Source organism: Eurosta solidaginis, chromosome 2 (assembly GCF_040869045.1).
Source record: "Eurosta solidaginis isolate ZX-2024a chromosome 2, ASM4086904v1, whole genome shotgun sequence".
NCBI classification, from domain to species: Eukaryota; Metazoa; Arthropoda; class Insecta; order Diptera; family Tephritidae; genus Eurosta; species Eurosta solidaginis.
Window position 1 is genome coordinate 46651895 of NC_090320.1, and position 22108 is coordinate 46674002.

At 36.5% G+C, this 22108-nt stretch overlaps 1 protein-coding gene across 3 annotated transcripts in view; it reads left to right on the forward strand.

Moving 5' to 3' along the window:
- Positions 1 to 10916: 10916 nt before the first annotated feature.
- The window catches only part of l(2)k05911 (lethal (2) k05911), a 34298-nt gene continuing 23106 nt past the window's right edge, over positions 10917 to 22108 (forward strand). The window contains exons 1-2 of one of the 3 annotated variants that reach the window (XM_067765238.1): positions 10917 to 11735; positions 11941 to 12134. In XM_067765238.1, coding sequence (XP_067621339.1) covers positions 11945 to 12134 — 190 coding nt within the window. In that variant the 5' untranslated portion in view covers positions 10917 to 11735; positions 11941 to 11944. Of the gene's footprint in view, positions 12135 to 22108 lie in introns of all 3 variants that reach the window. The other 2 variants (XM_067765237.1, XM_067765239.1) reach the window with 2 other exon arrangements.

Sequence of the window (22108 nt, forward strand, 5' to 3'; positions counted from 1 at the left end):
TATGAAAAAAGAGATGAAACATGGTAATTGGATTGGTTTATTGACGCAAAATATAACTTTAGAAAAAACTTTGTAAAATGGGTGTGACACCTACGATATTAAGTAGAAGAAAATGACAAAAGTTCTGCAGGGCGTAGTCAAACGCCCTTGGAATCTTGGCAGGAATACTTTTCCTGGTATTACATATATAAATAAATTAGCGGTACCCAACATATTATGTTCTGGGTCACCCTGGTCCACATTTTGGTCTATATCTCGAAAACGCCTTCACATATACAACTAAGGGCTACTCCCTTTTAAAACCCTCATTAATACCTTTAACTTGATACCCATATCGTACAAACACCTTCTAGTGTCACCTTTGGTCCACCTTTATGGCGATATCTCGAAAAGGCGTCCACCTATAGAACTAAGGCCCACTCCCTTTTAAAATACTCTTTAATACCTTCCATTTGAAACCCATGTCATACAAACACATTCCAGGGTTACCCTAGGTTCATTTTGCTAAATGGTGATTTTCCCTTATTTTGTCTCCAAAGCTCTCAGCTGAGTATGTAATGTTCGGTTACACCCGAACTTAGTCTTCCTTACTTGTTTTATTTTATTTCATGTAATTGCTCCCCCCTTTTTTAATTTTTTCTTAAGACTACTCATAATTCTAATTTTATTTTATTTTATTTTACTTTATTTTATTTTATATTACTTTATTTTATTTTATCTTATTTTACTAAAATATTTGTTTATTTTATTTTATTTTACTCTATCTTATTTTATTTAATTTCATTACATTTTATTTTGTTTTGTTTTATTTTATATTATTTTATTTTAGTTTTATTTTTTAATTTTATTTTCTTCGCCTCCATATTATTTAATTTTATTTTACTTTATTTAATTTAATTTAATTTTATTTTATTTTCTGTCATTTTATTTTATTATTTTTGTTTTTCATTCTAAAAAGAGAAGATGAGAAGCTTTTGATGGTAGAAATACACAAGGAATGTTTGACAAATCACTGCCTGGAAAAAGTTTTTTCTTATTAAAAACACATTGTATGTTGCTTTGCTCGTGAATTGAACTCAAGACCTTTGGTCGCGCTTGGAAAAATATTATATAGATACTTACATCACATTATCAAATGCATAACAAAGAAGACTTTTTGGGATGATGGTATAAATTTTGTGAAAGCTAAATGGTAAAAGAACAAGAGTCATAACATATTAGAAGCCTGAAGACAACTTAAGGCGTGCCGTGAAGCCGAATATAACCTCAAAGATACCCAAAACTTGACTTTGTAAAACCAATATTTTTGTCCCACGCTAACGAATTCGAGAGATTCATAATGAACATGCAGGTAAATGAGCTAGCACACATATCAGGTCCACTCAAGTAGGCTGCCAATCGCCCCTCACGAGTCAGCAGAGCATCTTGCTTTTCAGTCATCTTAGGAACACTACGAACGAGAAATTCGAAAATAGAATAGAGCATTTTTAATTATGATTTTCTGAAGTAAACAAACAAATGCAATACGAATAGCTCTGATGGATGTAAGGCTAGGTTAGGTTAAACTGGCCGGTGCGTGAGGACCTCACATAGACTGAATGAGTCAGTAGTGTTACTAGAAGTTTTTTTAACGACTAAACTGAAAACTCCTTTCAAAAATCAGGAGCTATGTTATAAAATTTTTCCGTCCTCTTAGAAGTTTTGTAAGACTAACGCCACTTGCTGCTCCTAGATCTGACAGCCGTATCACTCATATTAACTGGAGTCTTAGCTTGGCAAGCGCAGGACACGCGTACAAAATGTGCACGATAGTAAATCTGCTAACAGTGACCAAGCCTAATTTAAAGGCATGTGACGCTAGAAGGCAGTGTCCAGTCAGAATACCCATCATAAGTCTACAGTCCGCTCTTTCCCGCTTGGTCAAATATGTGGCCCTCTCGACTCCTCTCAATCTCGCCCAATCTAATAAGGACGTCTACGGAGCAAGCTTCAAGGGATGCGCCCTTTTGAGCTAGTGTATCTGCTTTTTCATTCTTATATATTCCCATACGCCCTTTGATGCCTATTTCACTCCCTTTCACACGTTGAGCTTCCACGATAACGTACTGTCTAAAATGATTCCTTTTTGTACAAGGTTTGTCCTACAGGATCGCCGACCCTAGTTTATTCTTTGCCAAATTCGGAACCTCACAAACCTTAGTAAAAATAACATGTTCGTCTTCTCCGCGTTGACGTTCAACCCGAAATTTGATTGCCAGTTATATATATCCCGAAGTGACCGATCTATTAAAGGGCTAATTGTTGCAACTGCAAAGCCATCTGCGTACGGCGTAAGTTTGGCGGGTCCCTCGTTGAGCCCCCTGAACAGTTTGCATATAGCTAGCGTCTACAGCAGATATCATTATACCCCGCCTTGTAGGTTACCCCTGTTCATTGATTTTGTGACGTCATACAGTAATCTTCCTGCAGTTTAGAATGCACCCGACCTGGTTATGTGTGGATGACACAGTTGCTAGGCCCAACAATGCCTAAGAAGATCTCCAAGGCGTACTCCTTATATTTCAAGGCTTTCTTTATGTTTTCATATATACTATGCAGTGCCATGTCTACCGACTTGCTTTTGGTGTACGCATGTTTTGCTGTAGAGAATATTTTTTCGTCCATGACGAACTTTATATACACATCCATCAGCTTCTGAAAAGTTTTGAGTATAAATAATGTTAAGCTAAAAGGCTTGAAGTCATGTATCACATTATTGATACTGATCCTCACCGCCTTTGGGAAAACTACACAAGTAGGGTTTACCGAATGAACAAGGTACACCTTTTCGCACAGTGTAATGAACCTTAAGTATGTATTTATTTTGAACGAAATTATCACATAGTTTTGATATCGCTGTGGTACAAAAAACAAACCCAAGTATTCGCTTAAACGGATAGCATACTTTCAGGCTGTCGTCGTATGTTAGAAACTGGAGCTTGCATACACACATACATACGTACGAACAATGTACGTACGTACGAAAGTTAAAGGCGGCAATAGAGCAGATACAAAAATGCTCTCTCTTAACAGTTTTTATTATGACGAGAAGGCCAATGAAGGAATGTCACATGTTGACCTAAGGACTTGATCAAATTTCAAGTACATACATACATACATATGTATGTACTTAAAAGTAACTTCGGGTATTGTGATATAGGTAATCCTTGCTCTTCTATTACTCCATAATTTCACACTTTTATTCAAATATTATTGCTTAATATAGGGTATTGATATATTGCGTAGTTAATTTTGAGTTATGAGTATTCTATTTTCAGCCAATCGGAAGATTTTCCACTGAAATCAAAAATAGTCGAAAAGAGGGCTTTGTAAAATTTGGCGGGTAATGTGATATATATATATCACATTATACGCCCATACTCCCGGAAGAGTTTAGCTCCAGATAAACATGTATAAAAGCAAGACCCATGGAAATTTGGCGGCCACCGTAGTGTGATGGTAGCGTGCTCCGCCTACCACACCGTATGCCCTGGGTTCGCACCCCGGGCAAAGCATCATCAAAATTTTAGAAATAATGTTTTCAATTAGAAGAAAATTTTTCTCAGCGGGGTCGCCCCTCGGCAGTGTTTGGCAAGCGCTCTGGGTGTATTTCTGCCATGAAAAGCTCTCAGTGAAAATTCATCTGCCTTGCAGATGCCGTTCGGAGTTGGCATAAAACATGTAGGTCCCGCCCGGCCAATTTGTAGGGAAAATCAAGAGGAGCACGACGCAAATTGGAAGAGAAGCTCTGCCTTAGATCTCTTCGTAGGTTATCGCGCCTTACATTTATTTTTTATTTTATGGAAATTTTATATATTTTCATTTATTATTCAGAACTTCAAACAAAACCAAACATTTTATTCATGGGTACATATGTATATCTCTAAAAATTCTTAAACTAAATTTAAAAAAAAGTTCAAATAAAATACATTGATAGATAATTAGATATTGAAGAGATCTTGAGTCTCAATTTCTTAAGATGACTCACAATACTCGCATACAAAAATAGCTTGCCGTTTAGGGAGGCATTTACTGTGTGCCCAAATTAAATCGCATTGTAAACACGATAACCATGTTGGGTTGCCTTCGTCAATCTCAAATACCTTATTACAAAAAGCACACACCGTATCGTTACTAGGCGGAGCCTCTATCCAAAGGTTTTCATCTGCAAACTTTCTTCAGATTCGCTGGCAGAACTTTCCCTATTAGGCTTTTTGCGAGGCTTTTTACCACTACGGGATTTTGGTGGCTTCTTCTTTTGCTTCTCGGCATTTCTTATGATCTCCTCCAAAGATGATTTGTATGGTGCTGTTGTTAATACCGTCGCGACTGATCGTTTACTTCTGGAGCTTGTAGACTGTTTTATTTTCGGTTGTGGTGAGATCTCCCAAGGTGTTACAAATTTGCTAATAGTTGCACAACTAGTGCTGGCGACTGGTTCTTCTAAGTTTGCTTGCATAGAAGCTTCTTCTTGAAAATGATCTTGTCTTTCAGCGATAGGGTCGATTTCTTGAAATATATGTTTATCAAAAGGAGACATTTCAGTACACTTAAACCCATTTATTGCGACCTGAGCTGTTTGAACCTTAAGATATGCTTTTGAGAACAACTGAACAACGTCGAATTGGGTTATCTTTTGGCCTTGTTCTCGTCATTATAATGCGTTTTAAGGGGCCCCATAAACGATTTATCGAGAGGTTGCATCTTGTTTGTGCAATGTGGTGATAAAAATATAATAACAACACCATTTTGACGAGCTTTGTCAAGAACCTCAATATTTCTGGTATGACTATAATGACCGTCTAAAATGAGCAGCATTGGGTTTTCTTTTGAAGGGTTGGTGAACCGTAGGAAATGATCAATCACACTTTCCTCATTAAAGCCCATATTCCTAGCCATTGAAGTTCCTGTCGTGCTTCGAAGGCTTATTTCGGACTTGTGCCTTTTTAGAAAGACGTACAACCAATCCTTACCCGCACATTCCTTTATCAAAGAAAATGAGTTGTCAATACTGTTCCAGTTCCATTTCCAAATCTTGGTTGAATACAGGTTTGCGTCCTAGTGGTTTTGAAGCCAAGAGTATACCCATATTTTCTCCTCTCACAGCTAAAATGGCTTTCCTCATACTCTAGGCATCCCACTTTCGAATATTACCTTTCTTGGGCATGATCTAACGAAATACAGAAAATACAACACTTGTTTGTTGTTAACAGGTTAGGAGTTTAATGTGATATACCATATCACATTAGACGACTAAGGCTATATCACATTAGCCGAATTTAACTTTTTTTAAATTTAATTTGTTTTTAAAAATTCCACTTCACTTTATTGAAAACTTACTTGATCTACAACTAAATAGGCTCGCGTTAATGGAAACTAAATATTATTTTAAAAAAATGTGTGTTAAATTCAAAGAAATCGATTTGCAAAGTAGGCACTTAAATAATTACGACCCCACCACTCAATGGACTTTTTCGCAATGAGAACAAACGAAGCATTCGTCAGCATATATAATTCTGCTGCAGCAGTTTTCTTCCATTATGCATACTTTAAACAGCAAGTTCTTGTTGAAGCATGCATAGTTCAGAAAATAAGCGGGTATATCACATTACCCTCCCATATCACAATACCCGAAGTTACCCCCTATGATGTAAATTAACTTCTTATGATATAAATATAGTCAAGGACCACCTGACCGATTTGCATGAATAAGACTTAGGCCCGGTTTTTCAGTACAAGTTGAACTCAGTTTGTCAGTTAAGCTACGCTTAAACTTATTCTGCAGTTTTTCAGTCTACTTTAACTGAAGTTTAAGTTGAGCTTAAGCGGCCGATATGGCAGGGTTAATCTAGTTAACCCATCAGATAGTTGCGTTCGTTCGAAATGGCGTAGAATATACCCAACAAGCATTTGGACTTGAGTACCATTAGAGCGCATGTTGATAACTAGGCATACTTCTAAGATCTCAAGAGTTGTTTCGAAACAGTGGCTCAGCTCAACTCGTACTCAGCAAAAGATGGAATTTTTTATAAAGCGAAAAATGCTATTATTTAATTTGAAAAAAATGTAATTAAAAACTTGTGGTTCCCTAACTGGACTCAAATGTAAAACTCCAAACTACAGTATTTTCACGAAAATAAAATAAAATATATATAATTTATTTTTGATTAATTACGCTTCATTACTGCTATCAACTAGTTGTTTATTTCTCAGAATAAACAGCTGTTGGTTTTGGTGGTACTCCACCTCAACTCGATATCCACTGTAGGATATCAACTGGAGAAATGTGTTGAATATTCATTTGAGAATTATACATTTCTCAAAATCTCTCGAAAATTGGATAATAATTGGAAAATATTAATGACGTTGGAGATCATTTCGAAAACTCTTAATTTTACAAAACTTCTCAAAGGTTGGTAGTGATTCGAGAATGAAGTTGGATATCAACTCGAAAACTATCTGGTTTAAAAATAAATAATGATGTTGGATATCACCTCCGGAACTAGATATATATTTCGCTGGAGATTTTTTTTCATGTTTGTTGGGTAAACAAAATCCAGTTGTTGCCGTATCTACAAATTATCTAGATAATAAAAAAACCAATGTTTCCGCACAAAAAAGTCAACCCCAAAGGCGGCCTTAAACTGTGACTGAAAACCTGCTGAGTAGTTTAACTGGAGTTTAGATTTGACTAGAGTTTAAGCAAACTTAGTTTAAGCTTAGCTTAACAAACTACTGAAAACCCGGGCCTTATTCTAAGAAGTGCTAATGAAAACAGATAAGTTCAAAAAACTTAATGAAGTACTTATTGTAACGAATTTTGGGAAATTCCTGATAATTATGCACCTTCTGTTAACGTCTGAATCGCTCAGCTGTTGAATAAATAACTCTGCTATTCAGTATGGCAATATTTCCTTTCTTAAGACTACTTTGGGTGTAGTACAATACTCGCGTACTTTGCTAAAGCTGATTCATTATTCCTCACCTTGCGCTGCTTTTATACTCTCTGATGCCTCGTTCGCATATTTATCCTAAGGTCTAGACTTTTCACGAACATGCCTTCTGGAACAGTTGTATCTCATACTTGGTTATTTAGCAATATGCGTGTGTATAACAACTTCTGCTCTTAGCTGATGATAACGTGATGTGTGATTGTTTCTCCTTCTTCTTCCCTTTTATCTGCTGACTACATATGTGTATGTGAAATAATTTGTCTGCTTCGAGCTGCTGGTTATGTGGGAATATTATTCGTTGCCTTGTACATAAGTGTGGCTGCTCGCCTTTTTGTTGTTGTGATTATTTACTAGCATCATAGCAATGCTAATATTCGCCACATTATTTATTTCTACAAAATGTTATACGAGAGCACTTTAAACGAGGGTATTAACAAGAAATCAATTGAATTACCCAGAAATGTGTCCGAAGAACAATATAAGATAAATAAAAAACAAAATTTTCAAAAATACACTGAAACCCAAAATAAACTTGATCTCCTTGAGTGACTGGTGCAATTTTATTGACTTTGGTTTATCATTAATTATGATTATTATTCGACATGATGCTCATGAAAGTACATACATAAAAGATATGACAAGAATATTATTCAGCAAATTTTGCACAAGAAAATTTGGCACAGTAAACAATTGACAATTAGCTTTAAATGTCAACGATTAGTGAAGTATTGAATGTCATTTTTAATGCAATGATATTTTTCACAAGCTTATTGTTTTATCAAAGTTTCCTCAGAATGATATATTCATACTTACTTACTATTTGTGAACACAAATATGTTGCCATTCTTCGATTGACAGTGAAAAAAGGAATTGGGGATTACTTATTTTAACGGTATAAAATTTGACCATTGTTGAACATACCACAAATATTTTTGCAATTACACATTAAGCGGCGATTGAGGGCAGCGCAATTGCGAGTTATCAATTTCAATTGATTGATTGTTTAATAAAGAAAAGGGCAAGACAAGTTACGGGTTTCCAAGAATTTCTGAAAAATTTGTAAAATCATTTATGCTGCTGAATTTATTTTCAAAATTTCTATTACATGGAGCAATAAGTAGCCCACAAGAAAAAATATTAAATTCTAAAAAAAGCTGGCTTTTAATTGACTATTTTACGCGATTCTGGAAAATAACTGACTTTGATTTGACTACAAGAAGGCAACTATTAACTGATTGTAAACTCATCCCCGCAATCGATGATGATGAAATTAAAGTCCTCTCTTAGCAAACGAAAATCATCTACAAGTTACTTATCCTTCCTGCGATCTAGTGCAGAAGCATGGGCCATGATAACATCAGACAGGCGCGTAGTCAGAAAATTGCCTCGGTGGGGGGAGGGGGGTTACAAAAAATTTTTTTTTCCGTTAAATAAATAAATAAAAATGTTGTCTTTAGCTTTAACATTAAAGTACGTGTATTTAGAATATGATATGAAAAAGGTTACATTAAAAACTCAAGCGCATGCGTAGGCTTTTCTTTACCATTTCATCTAAAGCTTCATCAACGGTAACAATTTGATCACGGTGGAGGCTTAGTGATGCACAGCCATTTAATCGATTTTCACATGCAACATGTGAACATTAGGAAAATCCACAGAATCGCGTTCCTGCAATATTAATCATAGATAAATTGAAAAAAAAAAACCGAAGTACCTCCTTCAGGAATAAGTAGAATTCTGCATGAGATCTAAAGTATACGTATATAAAATTCAAAAGAAAGAAACTGATCGAATAGAAAAAAATTTTATTTAAAAAAGTCATATCTACACGGAAAAAACACTAATGTGTTTTTTACATTTTAAAATATTGAATCATAATTCCAAGTTCTGAATTGCTGAGTCTAGAAATGGGATAAAAATTTGTATACGGTAGTGATCCTCCGCGTTTGTTTGAGCACTTTTTCTAGGCAAAATAATAGGGATTTCATTAGCAGAGCATACTGCTTCAACTATCTGGTACATATTCTTTTATATGTAGCTTGTCGCCGTGACGTAAGGGCAGAAGAATCATGCAAATATTCAGATGCATGGAGTTTTCATATTTGCCTTTTCATTCCGATGAATGTAATCGCTGTTGAGGCAAACGAGCAAACGCCTGAATTGATTGATTCATGCATGCAATAAGTTGGTTGATTTTAAATCAATGTCGATTATGGTCATTACAGCAAATTGGATCATTGAACAAGATCATGTATGTAATCGAACGTTATTGTGTTCGATTTTTGCTGTTCTCTGATATGTATGTAGATGGTCGTTAGGCAAATTTACAGGGAAACTTCTTTATGAAATTATAGCAAAAGTTAACACGTACATTTGTATATTTAATAAATTGCAGAATTATTATGAAACAGAATATGATTAAAATATATAAGTGTTCACTTCGTGCATACATATGCTTGCATATTAAAAATATAATATCACCAACAAAGTAAATACGTGCAGAATTATAAAAAAATTTATTAACATAGACATAAAAACATCAAATATTTGAATTGTAACGACCTAAAAAATCAAATGATCCTGAGGCAAGGGGGTTTAACACCCCCCCCCCCCCCCCCCCCCCCCCCTTCCCCCCTCGCCACGCCCCTGACATCAGATGAAGCGGCTCTGGGAATGTTCAGGAGAAAATACTTACGAACCTCTATGCGTTGGCTACGGCGAGTACCGAAGAAGATTTAATATCAAGACCAGCGAACTAGATATGTTGCATGAAAAGTATTTTTTATTGGAACCCGCCTACAGAAGCAGAGAGAGAGGGCGGCCCCCACTACAGTGAAAGGGCCAGTAGGAATACGATCTAAATTCCCTTGGTGTTACCAATTGGAACCAGATAGCACAGCGACTGGCACGCATTGTTGCACATCCATAGCCGTTTAAATGGCTAAGCGGCAATTTGGCAAATAAAGCATCAGATGGGCCTGAGAGTGTTCCGGAGAGGGCACCGGCGATGGCGAGTACGGAGATTATATATTAAAAGCTGAGCTGTATGAGCTTTACGAAGACATTGCCTTACTTCGGAAACTGAAAAGCCAGCGTCGATAGCGGTTAGCCCCTACGTGGGAGTTTCTCCGGACACCGTGGCACAGAGGGTGCTCTTATCGGTTGAATATCGTTGCAAAAGCTAAATGGTTGAGCTACTGCTTTGGTTTGTTCAATGGCCATGTACATTTAAATGTTTAATCACAAATTAAGAAAAAGAAGTTGCTGATAATCTGAATACTTGCAATCAAGTTCGTTTCCTAAGTCTTTTGTACAGTTGAATTTTTCAGCAACACTGCGAAAGGGAGGTACGGAAACAAAGCAGAGGCATTGAGTTTTTACAAAAAATAAGTAAAAAATTGGCTTTATCAACTATACTTTTAAGTAAACATATATACCCACACACAAACATACATATACACTTGTGTACGCACATAGTTATTTTACAGAAAAAGTGAAGTTGAAGTAGTAAAAGTATTGTAAAAGAGGCGCCAGCTAATGCATTTTTTAGCATATAGTTAATAGCGAGCATAAATAAATAAAATAAATTCATGAATACAAAAAAAAAAGTAGTAATAAAATTAATTGAAATAGAAATTGAAAGAACGAGGCAGTGCATGCGTTGAAAAATATTAGGAGACGTTTACTAGTCACGCACTCACCAAAGCGCGATGGTCACTGGTTATGATCACAGTGCTATGCCATTGTTTTTGTTGTTGTTAAATTTGATGGTATGTTGTTAAAAAGAAAGAGTATTTGACTTAGCCAGTTGGAAGCCGAACGATTAAGTTGAAATTTTGGAGTACGATTAGAATGACAAAATAAAGAATTCAGTTGGCTAGTTGAAGCGTATCGGAATGCACGCGCAAATGGAAACAAAATGAAGACCGGCATTGAGTGTTTTGTGATACTTAGAAGTGAAAATATTATTTTTAATAGAAGAAGAGTAAACGCATGAATGTGAGAGCTAAAAAAAAGCGCTAGAAATGAAGGGGTGAAAAATTTAAATTCGTTTAATGCAAGAATGTTAATTAAAATTTGAAGTTTTGGATTTATAAAAAAATGTGTGCCACATTCCACTAAAATTAAACTAATAAATAAAATAAGAATTAAAAAGCAAACAAAAGAAGAAAGTTTTTCTAGTCAAATGTCGACAAATCGCAAAAAAAAAAAAAAACAAACCAAACCAAACAAACAAAGTGCAGAAAATCCTACACAACTTAGCTTTCTTCACTCTTCTTTCATTCTCTTGTGATCATGATTCTGCCATTATTCATTTTGTGTGTCACCCTTAGAGCTGTAATGTTTCTATCTTGTTAAGCGTGAAATAAAATGCTGCTGTCAATATATAAAGCTAATGCTCCTAAGGCAATTTGTTAAATGTTCGTTACTAATCAGTTGAATATGTGTGGCATTTCATATCAGCAAGCGTGTGTGTATGCATTACCAAAGCTTGTATTGCCGGCATTTTCAAGTTCTATAGCGCTTATAGCTGCTGGCATTGTTGTTGTTAACACTCGCATTGAATTCATGTTGTTCTTAAGTATGCGCGCAGCGCACTTAACTGTTGACAAATGTACCGCACAGTATTTTCGGTTCAGACCAAAAAGTGCGTTCAACACAAACGGTTGTCAAAAGCAATACGAAATTCGAGAAATCGGTAAAGTTGAAAAAGTAAGTGAAAGCATTCTTGATTGCAGAATTGTAAGTTAAAACAAAGAGTTTTGTGAAAAATTGAATTTAAAGATTACTCTCGTGCAAGTAAAATTTTTAAAAAGTTTTTCCATTTCAAAAAAAAAAAAAAAATACGCAAAATTGCTAACAATCATCGATTTCAATACGATTTTACTTTGATTTTATGCCATTTACTCTGGCAATCTTTAAAGTACGCAAACTATTGTAATTGTAGAAAAATGTGTAAAATTTTACTTTTATTTTGTTCATTGTGGCATGTGATTTTTTGCATTGAATTTAATACCAAAATTGCGCAAGTTAAATTATTACCAGCCGATATGGCAGCTGTTCAACCACAGGGAAATGTGAATTTAACGCAGTCAATTAGCTTAGCTGCAAATGAGGAGTATGATGCGGAAATCATTGAGGGTGAGTTTAATATAATGCTACTGTGTTTTCAGTATCTATTGGTGCAACTTACAGCATAATTTCGATTCTAGGAGACGTGTAGGAATTCACATATATGAGGGTTGCCTTTTATATTTTGCGCTTAATAATGAAAAAAACGGTCAAATATTAAACCATCATTAAACACAAACAAACATTAAGGAAAATAGTTTTATTGTTTTTCAAAATATTCTCAATCCAAGTCAATACACTTCTGCATTCGCTCGAACCAATTTTCAAAGCACTTTTGCCACTCAGAAGAGACCACCCCTAAAACGAGCTGTTTGAAGGCTTCTACAGCTCCTTCAGGCGTTGAAAAACGTTGACCTCGCATTATTTTGATGTGCGGTAATAAAAAGAAATCATTAGGTGCCAAATCAGGGCTGTAAGGCGGATGACCCATCAATTCGACCTTTCGAGTCCTCAAAAACTCTCTTGTGTGAATCGATACGTGAGAGCTCGCATTGTCTTGGTGAATAATAATTTTTCTTCGGCGGTTGGTTTTCCTTAATTCTACAAAAACTTTTGGCAAACAAATGCTTCTTACGCGAACAACTTTTGTTGGATTAGGCTCGTATTGGAAAACCCATACAGTCGATTGCTGCTTTGTTTCCGGCTCATATGCATAGATAGAAGATTCGTCACCTGTTACGTTGTCACATACGTGCTTTGATCCACCACGGCTAAATTTCTTCAACATTTCTTTACACCAATCGGCAAGAGCCCTTTCTTGGGCAATTGTCAAATTATGCGCTATTCAACGAGAACAAATCTTCTTTACGACCAAATGTTCATGCAATATTGAATGTATGCTGGTCCCACTAATGGTCAAGGATGTCTCTATCTCGCGATATGTCACATAACGATCTTGTATTATCAATTGACGCACAGCATCGACTGTTTTTGGCACAACCAACATTTTTGGATAACCTTTACGTAATTCGTCCTGCAAAGATTGGCGACCACGTGGGACCTTGTTGTACTATCGTTTCACAGTGGCTAAGTATGGTGATTCAACACCAAAAGTAGAAGTAAGTTGGTTGATGCCCTCCTGTCTCGATAATCCACCTCGAAAATCGTAGTAAATAATCGCATGAAAATGTTCAGGGGTTAATTCCATTTTTAGGCGATATGAATTTTTAAACTCCCTACAAATAAACACAAAACGCGTAAGTGAAAATGTTATATGCAAGTTTATGCCAAAAAATGCCGAACTTTGCGATAAAAATATTTAATTACAGCTAATCACATGTAGTGTTGTCAAGGCGCAAAATATAAAATGCAACCCTCGTACCCAGATTCACAAATATAATAATATACTATAATCTATTCAGAATATACATCGACTGCTGAGTGGAATATCACCCTATCTCGGCTGCTGTTTCGAGAACGCTATATCTCAGAAAACGTTTGAATAACGCCCTATTTCAAAATTTGTTTCGATACGTTTTGTGATTACTAAGGCAATGTAAGTTCAGACATAAACAAAAAAATATTTTATAGGAATTTCCTTGAAGCATATATTAAGACGATAAATAACTGTAAAGTTTTGAGTTTCGCTTTAACAATTTTTGTTGTTATATCGGCCTACTGATTTGTAAGATCGCGGGTTCGAATCGAGCTCAAGGCCTAACAATAATTATTTTATCATTATTATTGTTATGATAAATTTTTTCTTAATTGAAAAAATTATTAAATTAGAATAGAAGAAAGAAAAAATTTAGACAACTGCCAAAGCTCGTTGTATAGATTCATTTCGGGAACTGCTAAATTCCTTCATCGGCAACGTTTAGGCGCCGCTGCTACAACCATTCAGCCATCACAGCGGTTTTTTGTTTGTCTTCTTTAATCCTACTTCTATTCTGGTTCTTGCCAATTGATATTCACTACACTGCGACATCTGTTGCAGAATGAATGTGAAAATTGGACATGTTTGATGGCAATGCTGCCATAGTGTCATATTTTATTGACACTTTTTCCCCGTGCTCTGGGATGTATTAACATTTTCTGTTGTTATATCAAACAAGTTCAATTTTCACAGTCATTCTGCAACAGATGTCGCAGTGTTGTGAATATCAATTGGCGACAACCAGAATAGAAGTGGGTTTTGAATTTCGCTTTATTTCAATATTTCTGAAGATTTATTTATTTTTGTTTTTCAATTTAATATTTTTCATTTTCTGAAGACCTTGTTTTGGTGCATCGCCCAAATAAAAAAATTTTTAACATAAAAATTAAAAAGTTGACAAAATCCGATTAGTTTTCTCGCATGTATTATCTTGCAAGAACATACATCGAAGTCTTGTTTATGGGGTACAAATTCATTCGCATTTTTGGATTACCTGACTTCCCAGTGGTGGTTGCTGTTAACCCAGCTTTGGCAAAACATTGGCGACGATTTCTCTCTTTGCCTCAGAAATGTCAACCAGCACACTTTTGTCAAAAGATTTTCTCACATCATTATCAGTTTTTTTTGCCGATTTCAACTTCCCAAAATATCCTATCGAACTTTCTTTACTTTCTATCTTCCTCGCCACTTACTCGCTTAGTTACTTCTAATCCTATCGAAATAGTTTCTAAATGCTGTGTCGCTTTCGTATCTAAATGTCGTTTGGCATTGCGAGATTTATTTTCGCTCTGATTTTAGAGTAGTGTAGTAACTACACTCACTCTGTATTCCGGGAAACGACGGATTAGTCACCGCGCTAATAAAATTCAGTGACGAAAAATTGATGCAGAGCATGCTTCAACTCAATAAGTGTTCATTGTCCAATATCATTTCTATCTAGCATCCTGAAATGGCGTAGTGAGGTTTTCTTGCACCCGGGGTAAACTTTTTTCGGGGCAATTTACGGCGCATTCTTGCACGTTTTACTATATCAATATACCATTTTTCATAAAGAGACTTCGCTTTTCTATTGCTTCTACACAGTTTGTACTATCTCGAATTTCGGATAGTCCAGTCTAATGATTTAAGATCATGATACGCTTCTCTAAAAATCATCCCCGGATCTTGTAATCTGAGCTGCACACGATCAATCCTCCTTAAGATTTCATACCAGACATAAACTAATGTTATGAAGCTAAAACTGAGTATATTTTGCAACAGAACCGTATATTCGCTTCTGGTGTTACTTGTGGTGTTAGTGTCCTCAGCTAATTGTTCTGAGTGTTCTACTACATTCTCTAGACCATCGACGATAACGATAACCTCTTGTATTCTGGCGCTCCATTGTGTTTCAGATTCACGTTTGACAGTTTTTGTTAAAGCATTTTTTAATAATTCCCATTGTAACGGTGAACGTGCTTTAAATTATCCCTCAACCTCTCCAAGGTGTTCCGGATATACATATGCATGCATTTTTTGGTATAGAAATTTTTTTGCAGAAATCGGTTATAATAAAAATACAAATTATCCAGGGAGTTCTGCTTTGCGGACCATTTGGTCCCCCTATGAGTAGCGCCCGGGACAAGATGCCCCCTTGTCCCTCTTACTACGCCACTAGCCTCTTGTGCGAACGATTTCAGCGTAAGTTATGGCGAGGCAGGGATGACCGACAGCCTAAGTCCCTTCATATTACTTGTTCAAAGTCTTCAATGCAGGAAGTTTGATATGTTACCCCTATATCACGGAATATAGAAATATAAAATATCAACAGAAAACGGCGCGATTTATTTCAGAGTCCATTGACTTCTTTTTGTCATATGGCGACGTGCTTACTTAAGTGGGCGTACATTTCTATTAACAGTCTTGTCATAGCCTCAGTGTGAATGTCTTTGGATCATTTAAATAACTAATATTGTAAAATCATTTTCATATAGAGCAACTTCTGGGGTTCCTCAAGGAAGTATTCTTGGCCCTCTATTTTTTGTTATTTTCACCAATGATTGCTCAAAGTGCTTTACAGCTTGTGAACATCTACTTTATGCCGACGACTTAAAGATATTAAAAAAGATAAAAACTCTCTGATTTTGAAACATTACAGTTTGAAGTAAAAAAATTTCAAGAATGGTGCCTTCGTAATATACTATCTATTAATATTGATAAATGTTGCTCAATTACCTTCTGTAAAATTAGGTCACCACTTCAGTCTTCGTATTCTATTTCTGATACTGTCCTTAGATCCAGTAATAAAATCAAAGACCTTGGTGTTGTATTTGATTCAATTTTACATTTACTGAACATTTGAATTATGTCATACCTAAGGCGTATTCCTCGTTAGGGTTTATTCGGCGCAAAAGCTCTAAATTTAAGGATCCATACACAAAAAAATTGCTTTATAATACTTTTGTAAGATCTAAATTGGAATATGCTTCTATAATATGGAATCCATTCTATGAAGTACATACTAATAGAATTGAAAGGGTTCAAAAAAAGTTTTTAAAATTCGCCTTGTCCGGTATTAGGTTCGATTTACCTATTCCATCTTATGTTTCTCGTTACAAATTGTTTGCATACTCTTGCCAGTAAAAGATTGATTTCCGGTTTAGTAGTCGACTGTCCTTATTTATCACATTGCATAAAACTTAATGTTCCAACACGATGTCTGCGTCATAATGACTTGTTTGCAGTTGACCTTTGCAAAACAAAGTATGCTAAGAATGAACCTATTATCAGACTATTAACTGAATTTAACTTGCTATCTAGAGAAATAAATTTAGATATATTTGCTAACCGTAATGAATTAAAACAAATGTGTAAACCATTGACTTAAATAAATAAGTAAATAAATAAATTCTATCCCCTCGGAGTGCTTTCAAATTTCACTTTAAACATTGAGATGTCCTACGAAATGACAATTGTCCCTTTGTGGTTGTTGGACCTTTTCGGCTGATGACTTCAAGAGAAAACACAAGTTTTTCTTTTTCTCTTACGCGTTTCGATGGATATTTTTCATCATCCTCAGGGAGGCTGTATATTCTAACATAAAAATATAAACATAAAACAAAACAAACATTAACATATTTAACAACGAATAATTTAGACATCTCTTTTACATACTTTTCACTTACTTGTAGACCTTTTGAACGCATTCGCAATTGAATCCGTCGTAGGTGGTTCTGAAATAGTATCTGCCTTTGATTTAAGCTCATATAGTTCAGACTTAAGCGCTGTTGGTGCAAGTGTGGCTACCAACTGTCACGCTCCGCATACGAATAGCACCAGTTCCGAGGTAATCATTAAACCTGTAGTACAAAACTGATGCTTTGCGTTACTGTCTCCCGTTTTCACTGCAGCTTAGTTGTTCTTTTCGATTCATCTCTTCAAAACTTTGCAAAATTGTCACTCAGCCATGTCAAAGTAATCGCATTAAAAGCTTTCATGAGTTTTGGAGAACCGACCGAATGATTGATTGGGCAAGCAGTTTGTGCCTACCTTGTCTATATAAACAAAGGGATTTTACAAATATGCGCACTGCGAAAGGTCTTTGAACTGTTTAAATATAAAGTGCGATTCATTCTGGCATATTTAAATGCTTCCCAATGAGTTTTGAGATAACATTTTTAATGAAGCATTTGCTATGTGATGCATATTATATATCCAACTCGATTGGACTTCTAACTCATAGGCACGATGCAAAAAAAGGTGAAATCAGTAGTACAATAACAAAAAGTTTAAGGTTTTCATAATCCAGCCATGAATTCGAAGGTACAAGAGAGGGAAAACTATATCTTCACTTTGAAAAATAGGAAATCGGATAAAAAGAGAAAGTGAAAAGCGGGAAGGAAAAGCTAAGGAAGTTGGAAAGTAATGGAAAGGGGGAACAGGAGGGAGAGGGAGAGTAACCAAGCGAATAAGGGTAATGGTTCCAGATTAAGTAAGAATAAGAGGCTAAAATGAAGAGTAAGAATAACATTAAAATAAATGAATATAAGATATAAGGAATGTGATTTTGTCAATTAAGCTAAACTTGAAGGACGCAGAGGGGAGAGGAAGAAGATAGAGAAAAGAGCAGAAAAAGATTATGAGACAGAGGATAGACGGGTGATAATAAGGCTGTAAGCATATCATGAAATTTAAAATTAAGATCTTATAGCCAAAGTACGTCTTTTTTGCTATGATAAATATGTAAGCTCTAATTTTTTTAAAGAATTACTTCTTTCGTATACATATTTGCCTCCTAATTAACCTAACTCTTGACGCTTTGTTTACATATGTAAATATTGGGTTTTGGGACCATATATCACCAATCCCGAATATTCTTAATACAAAACTTCCGGAAAGCCATCCCATCCGTATCTTCATGATATTATGTCAAATCTTCTGTTATCTCATTGACGGCCACATTATGTGCCTTATTCTTTAGCCGTGGACAATGTAATACTCTAAAGATTCAGCTTTCAGTTTCGTTGACTAAAACGTAGTAATTTCCTCACAGGAGGTCTGTTATTCTAATGCATTAAAATAATACAAAAAAAAATAATTTCAAGGTGCGATAACCTCCGAAGAGATTTTAGTCCAAGCTTCTCTCCCAATTTAGGTCGTGCTGCTTTTAAATTTTTCCTACAAATTGACGAGACAGGAGCAACAGATAAATTTTCACTGAGAAGCTTTTCATGTCAGAAATACACTTGGATTCTTTTTCAAATAACTGGCGAGCGGCGACTCCACTTAGAAAAACTTTTTTCTGACTGAAAGGACTTTTTCTAAATTTTAGGTTGGTTTCCACGGGGCTTAAACTCAGTATCTTCGGTGTGGTAGGCGGAGTACCACCACACCATGGCGGCCACTTTTAAATAATATATGGGTAATTAAGTCTCATTTCCTGCGGCTGATCTCTTCCATGCCAACTCATCGGTCATATCATTAGCTTCTCTTTCACTATAAGCCGGAACTCAGTCACTTGCATGTCTTACTAGCTTTGAGCTAGTGTATGTCGCAACTGGCGGCTTTTAGAGCTGCTTGGTTGTCAGAGAGATACATACCTTGCCAGTTATGTTCCGAGCCTCAAATGATAGGCAGGCTAGTCAAATAGCAAGGACTTTTGCTTGAAAAGCACTAAAATAACTATGACGGCAATGTGAATGACATAGAGACCGGGCATAAGTTCTTCATACTGATAAAAAAAAGATATTAATATTGAAGAAATTGATTTACGCTTGATGTGATATTTTTCTTTACTTAGGCAAAAGTTAATAAAAAAAATTATTTGCAGAATCTGCAAGCAAGCAAGGAGCTGTTTTCGGTTGTGCCGAAGAACTCATGCCTTTCTCTAATGGAGCTGAGCAATAATATTGTACGATTCATTATATCGAAAGAATCGGCTGTATAATATATTGTGGCGAATGTTATCATCACTATGCTATTAGTAAATAATCATAACAACAAAAAAAGCAAGCAGCCACACTTATGTACAACGCAACGAAGAATATTCCACACACATAACCAACAGCTCGAAGTACAGAGATTATCTCACATACACAGGTGTAGTCAGCAGCTTAGAGCAGAAGTTGTTACTCACACATACACACGCATATAGCTTAATATGAGATACAACTATTCCAGATGTTCATGAAAAGTCTAGAACTTAGGAGAAATAGGTGAACGAGTCTGAGTGAGAGTATAAAAGCAGTGCGATGCAAGCGATAGTCAATCAGTTTGTTTTAAACACGCCAGTAGTGAAGTATAATTGATATTGTGAAGTACTCCTCCCAAATTAGGCTAATAAAGACCATTTTGCATTTTGGAGTTATTTATTCGACAGTTCAGCGATTCGAACGTTAGCAGAAGGTGTAAAATTATCAGGAATTTCCCAGAATTCTTTACAATATGTTATATATGTATATCTATGAAGATAAAACTCTTTTTTTAACAGTCGGTTGTGAGGGCGATAAATTAGGATTCAAGGGGTTGTGTAGCGCAATATATAGCTTCTCCAACCCAATTGACAACCTCCCCTTGGAGCGGCAAAGCCCGTTTCACTAACGGACGAGGCTCTGGTGACCCCAGGCTCCTCATGGAACTTGGTGGTGGGGAGGGAGGGATGGCCTGAAAGTTTAAAGTGGCCATATAAATCGTTCCCGAGATGGTCGGGCCAGTACCTTCATGGTGCTGTGTTACCGGAGCGTACCGGATCTGTATCCGGCAAAGGACCATCACATCGATAACACTCCCCAAACCTTCGAGGAGTAACCTTATCACTACTACAACAACAACAACAGGGAGATAAATTCCATAGTGGACCGATCTGGCCCGTTCCGGCAAGTGTCTAATCGGACGCCAAGATATACTAATACTGTACTGATTCAAATGATTCAGTTTGAGTTGCTTGAGCCCCACTGTAAAAGATAAGCTCTTGTTTTGTATTGCCTACGATTTGTACTACACCACCCGTGGAATGCTTCATTAATGTACCGTTTACGGCACCATAAATGGCTAAATGATTTATAAATGAGCGGATTAAAGCTTTCATGAATGAATAGTAAAAACTTGATTTGTCTTACTCAAGCTGCGGCACTCATCGTATGCAGTTAAAAAAAAGTAACTATTGACAATCTTTTTATATTGTCTGTTATTATTTAAATAAAAAATAAAAGTATTTAAATTAAGCCAGTCTGGAACGCGCCGACGTGTTGAACTGGAACAGCATTAACGGAAATCGTTTGTTAGCCTAAGTAGAAGTGTGAGTAACATCAGTGCAGTAAGAAGCCGATGTAAGCTCCGACTTGCAACGTAATCAAGACGCTCCAAACTGTGGTAGATCCACTCTTTACAGACAAAGTGTGATAATCGTAAATCATGTCAACATTCTTATGCCTTAGGTATGCAATCGCTTTAACTGGGGCTCGATTGCGTATAAAATACCTTGAACCTGAAAATCAAATTTCTGGCTCATGTTGTTTGTTTTTTAATTCATATTCTTATATCAAAAAGGGAACACAGTCTTTTCGCAATTACAGTGAGGTTCAACTGGACCGAAATTTGAAACCCGAAACAGAATTCGATTGATATCTTTCCATATAATCTGGTTGCAAATTTTTTTTAGCAAAGGAGAGAGGGAGGTGGCATAGTGGACGGAGGAGTCGGTGAAGAGGGGAAAAGAAAAGCCAAGGTGGCAATGGAGGGGATGAAGAAAGAAAAGTAGATGGATAAAGTGTTCTGTAAAATAAGGAGAAGAGGAAGATGTGAAAAGAAAAAAGGAAAAATTGAAGAAAAAAGCGAAGTATATTCTAATTCTACGGTGATATATCAGGGCTCTGATGAAGTAGAAGGAGCAGTGCATTCGCCATCGTACGTCGACACACATGGATACATGGATACATCGATATTTGTGAGCATGTGGATTTGCGAGCTGTATTAATTTTTTTATACCGCACGATTGTAACTGCGTTTGGAAATCGTCTAAAAGTCCACCAAAAGAAGTTACTTAGTAACTTAATTGACGCTTAATAGTATGAGGTGGGTTTTGTCTAAGGCTGAAGTAACGCTCAGTCAATCCAGAGTCAAGTAGAGGTCCCAAAAAACATAGTATTTATGTGTTACGAACACACGCACACACGGCTGGAGATGTTAGGAGGACAGCAGCTTTCCGTGATAAGATGGTGGGGAAGGAAAGAGTGCAGCGGCTAAAGGTCATCGTAGCAGAGGAGGAATCGGAAGGGCGGTTGAACGGTGGAAGGGTAGCGGACGCGCAGCGATTGTCGTAGCAGTGGTCGGATCAGCACGGCTGCTGAACGGCGGTAGAGTAGCGGATGGCCAAAGGTCGTCGTAGCAGTGGCGGGATAGGCAAGGCGGCAAGATAGTGGACGATCAACGGTCATCGTAGCAGCGGAAGGATCAGCACGGCGACTGAACGGCGGTAGAGTAGTGAGCGGTCAACGGTCTCTTAGCAGCGGAGAGAGCGGCACTGCAGTGTGTTAGTAGTGGCGGCAACAGATGGGCCGTAATGTGACAGCAGCAGCAGTGGGCTTCGGAGTGCGTACCAGGGTGACGGCGGAAGGGGATGAATACTGGT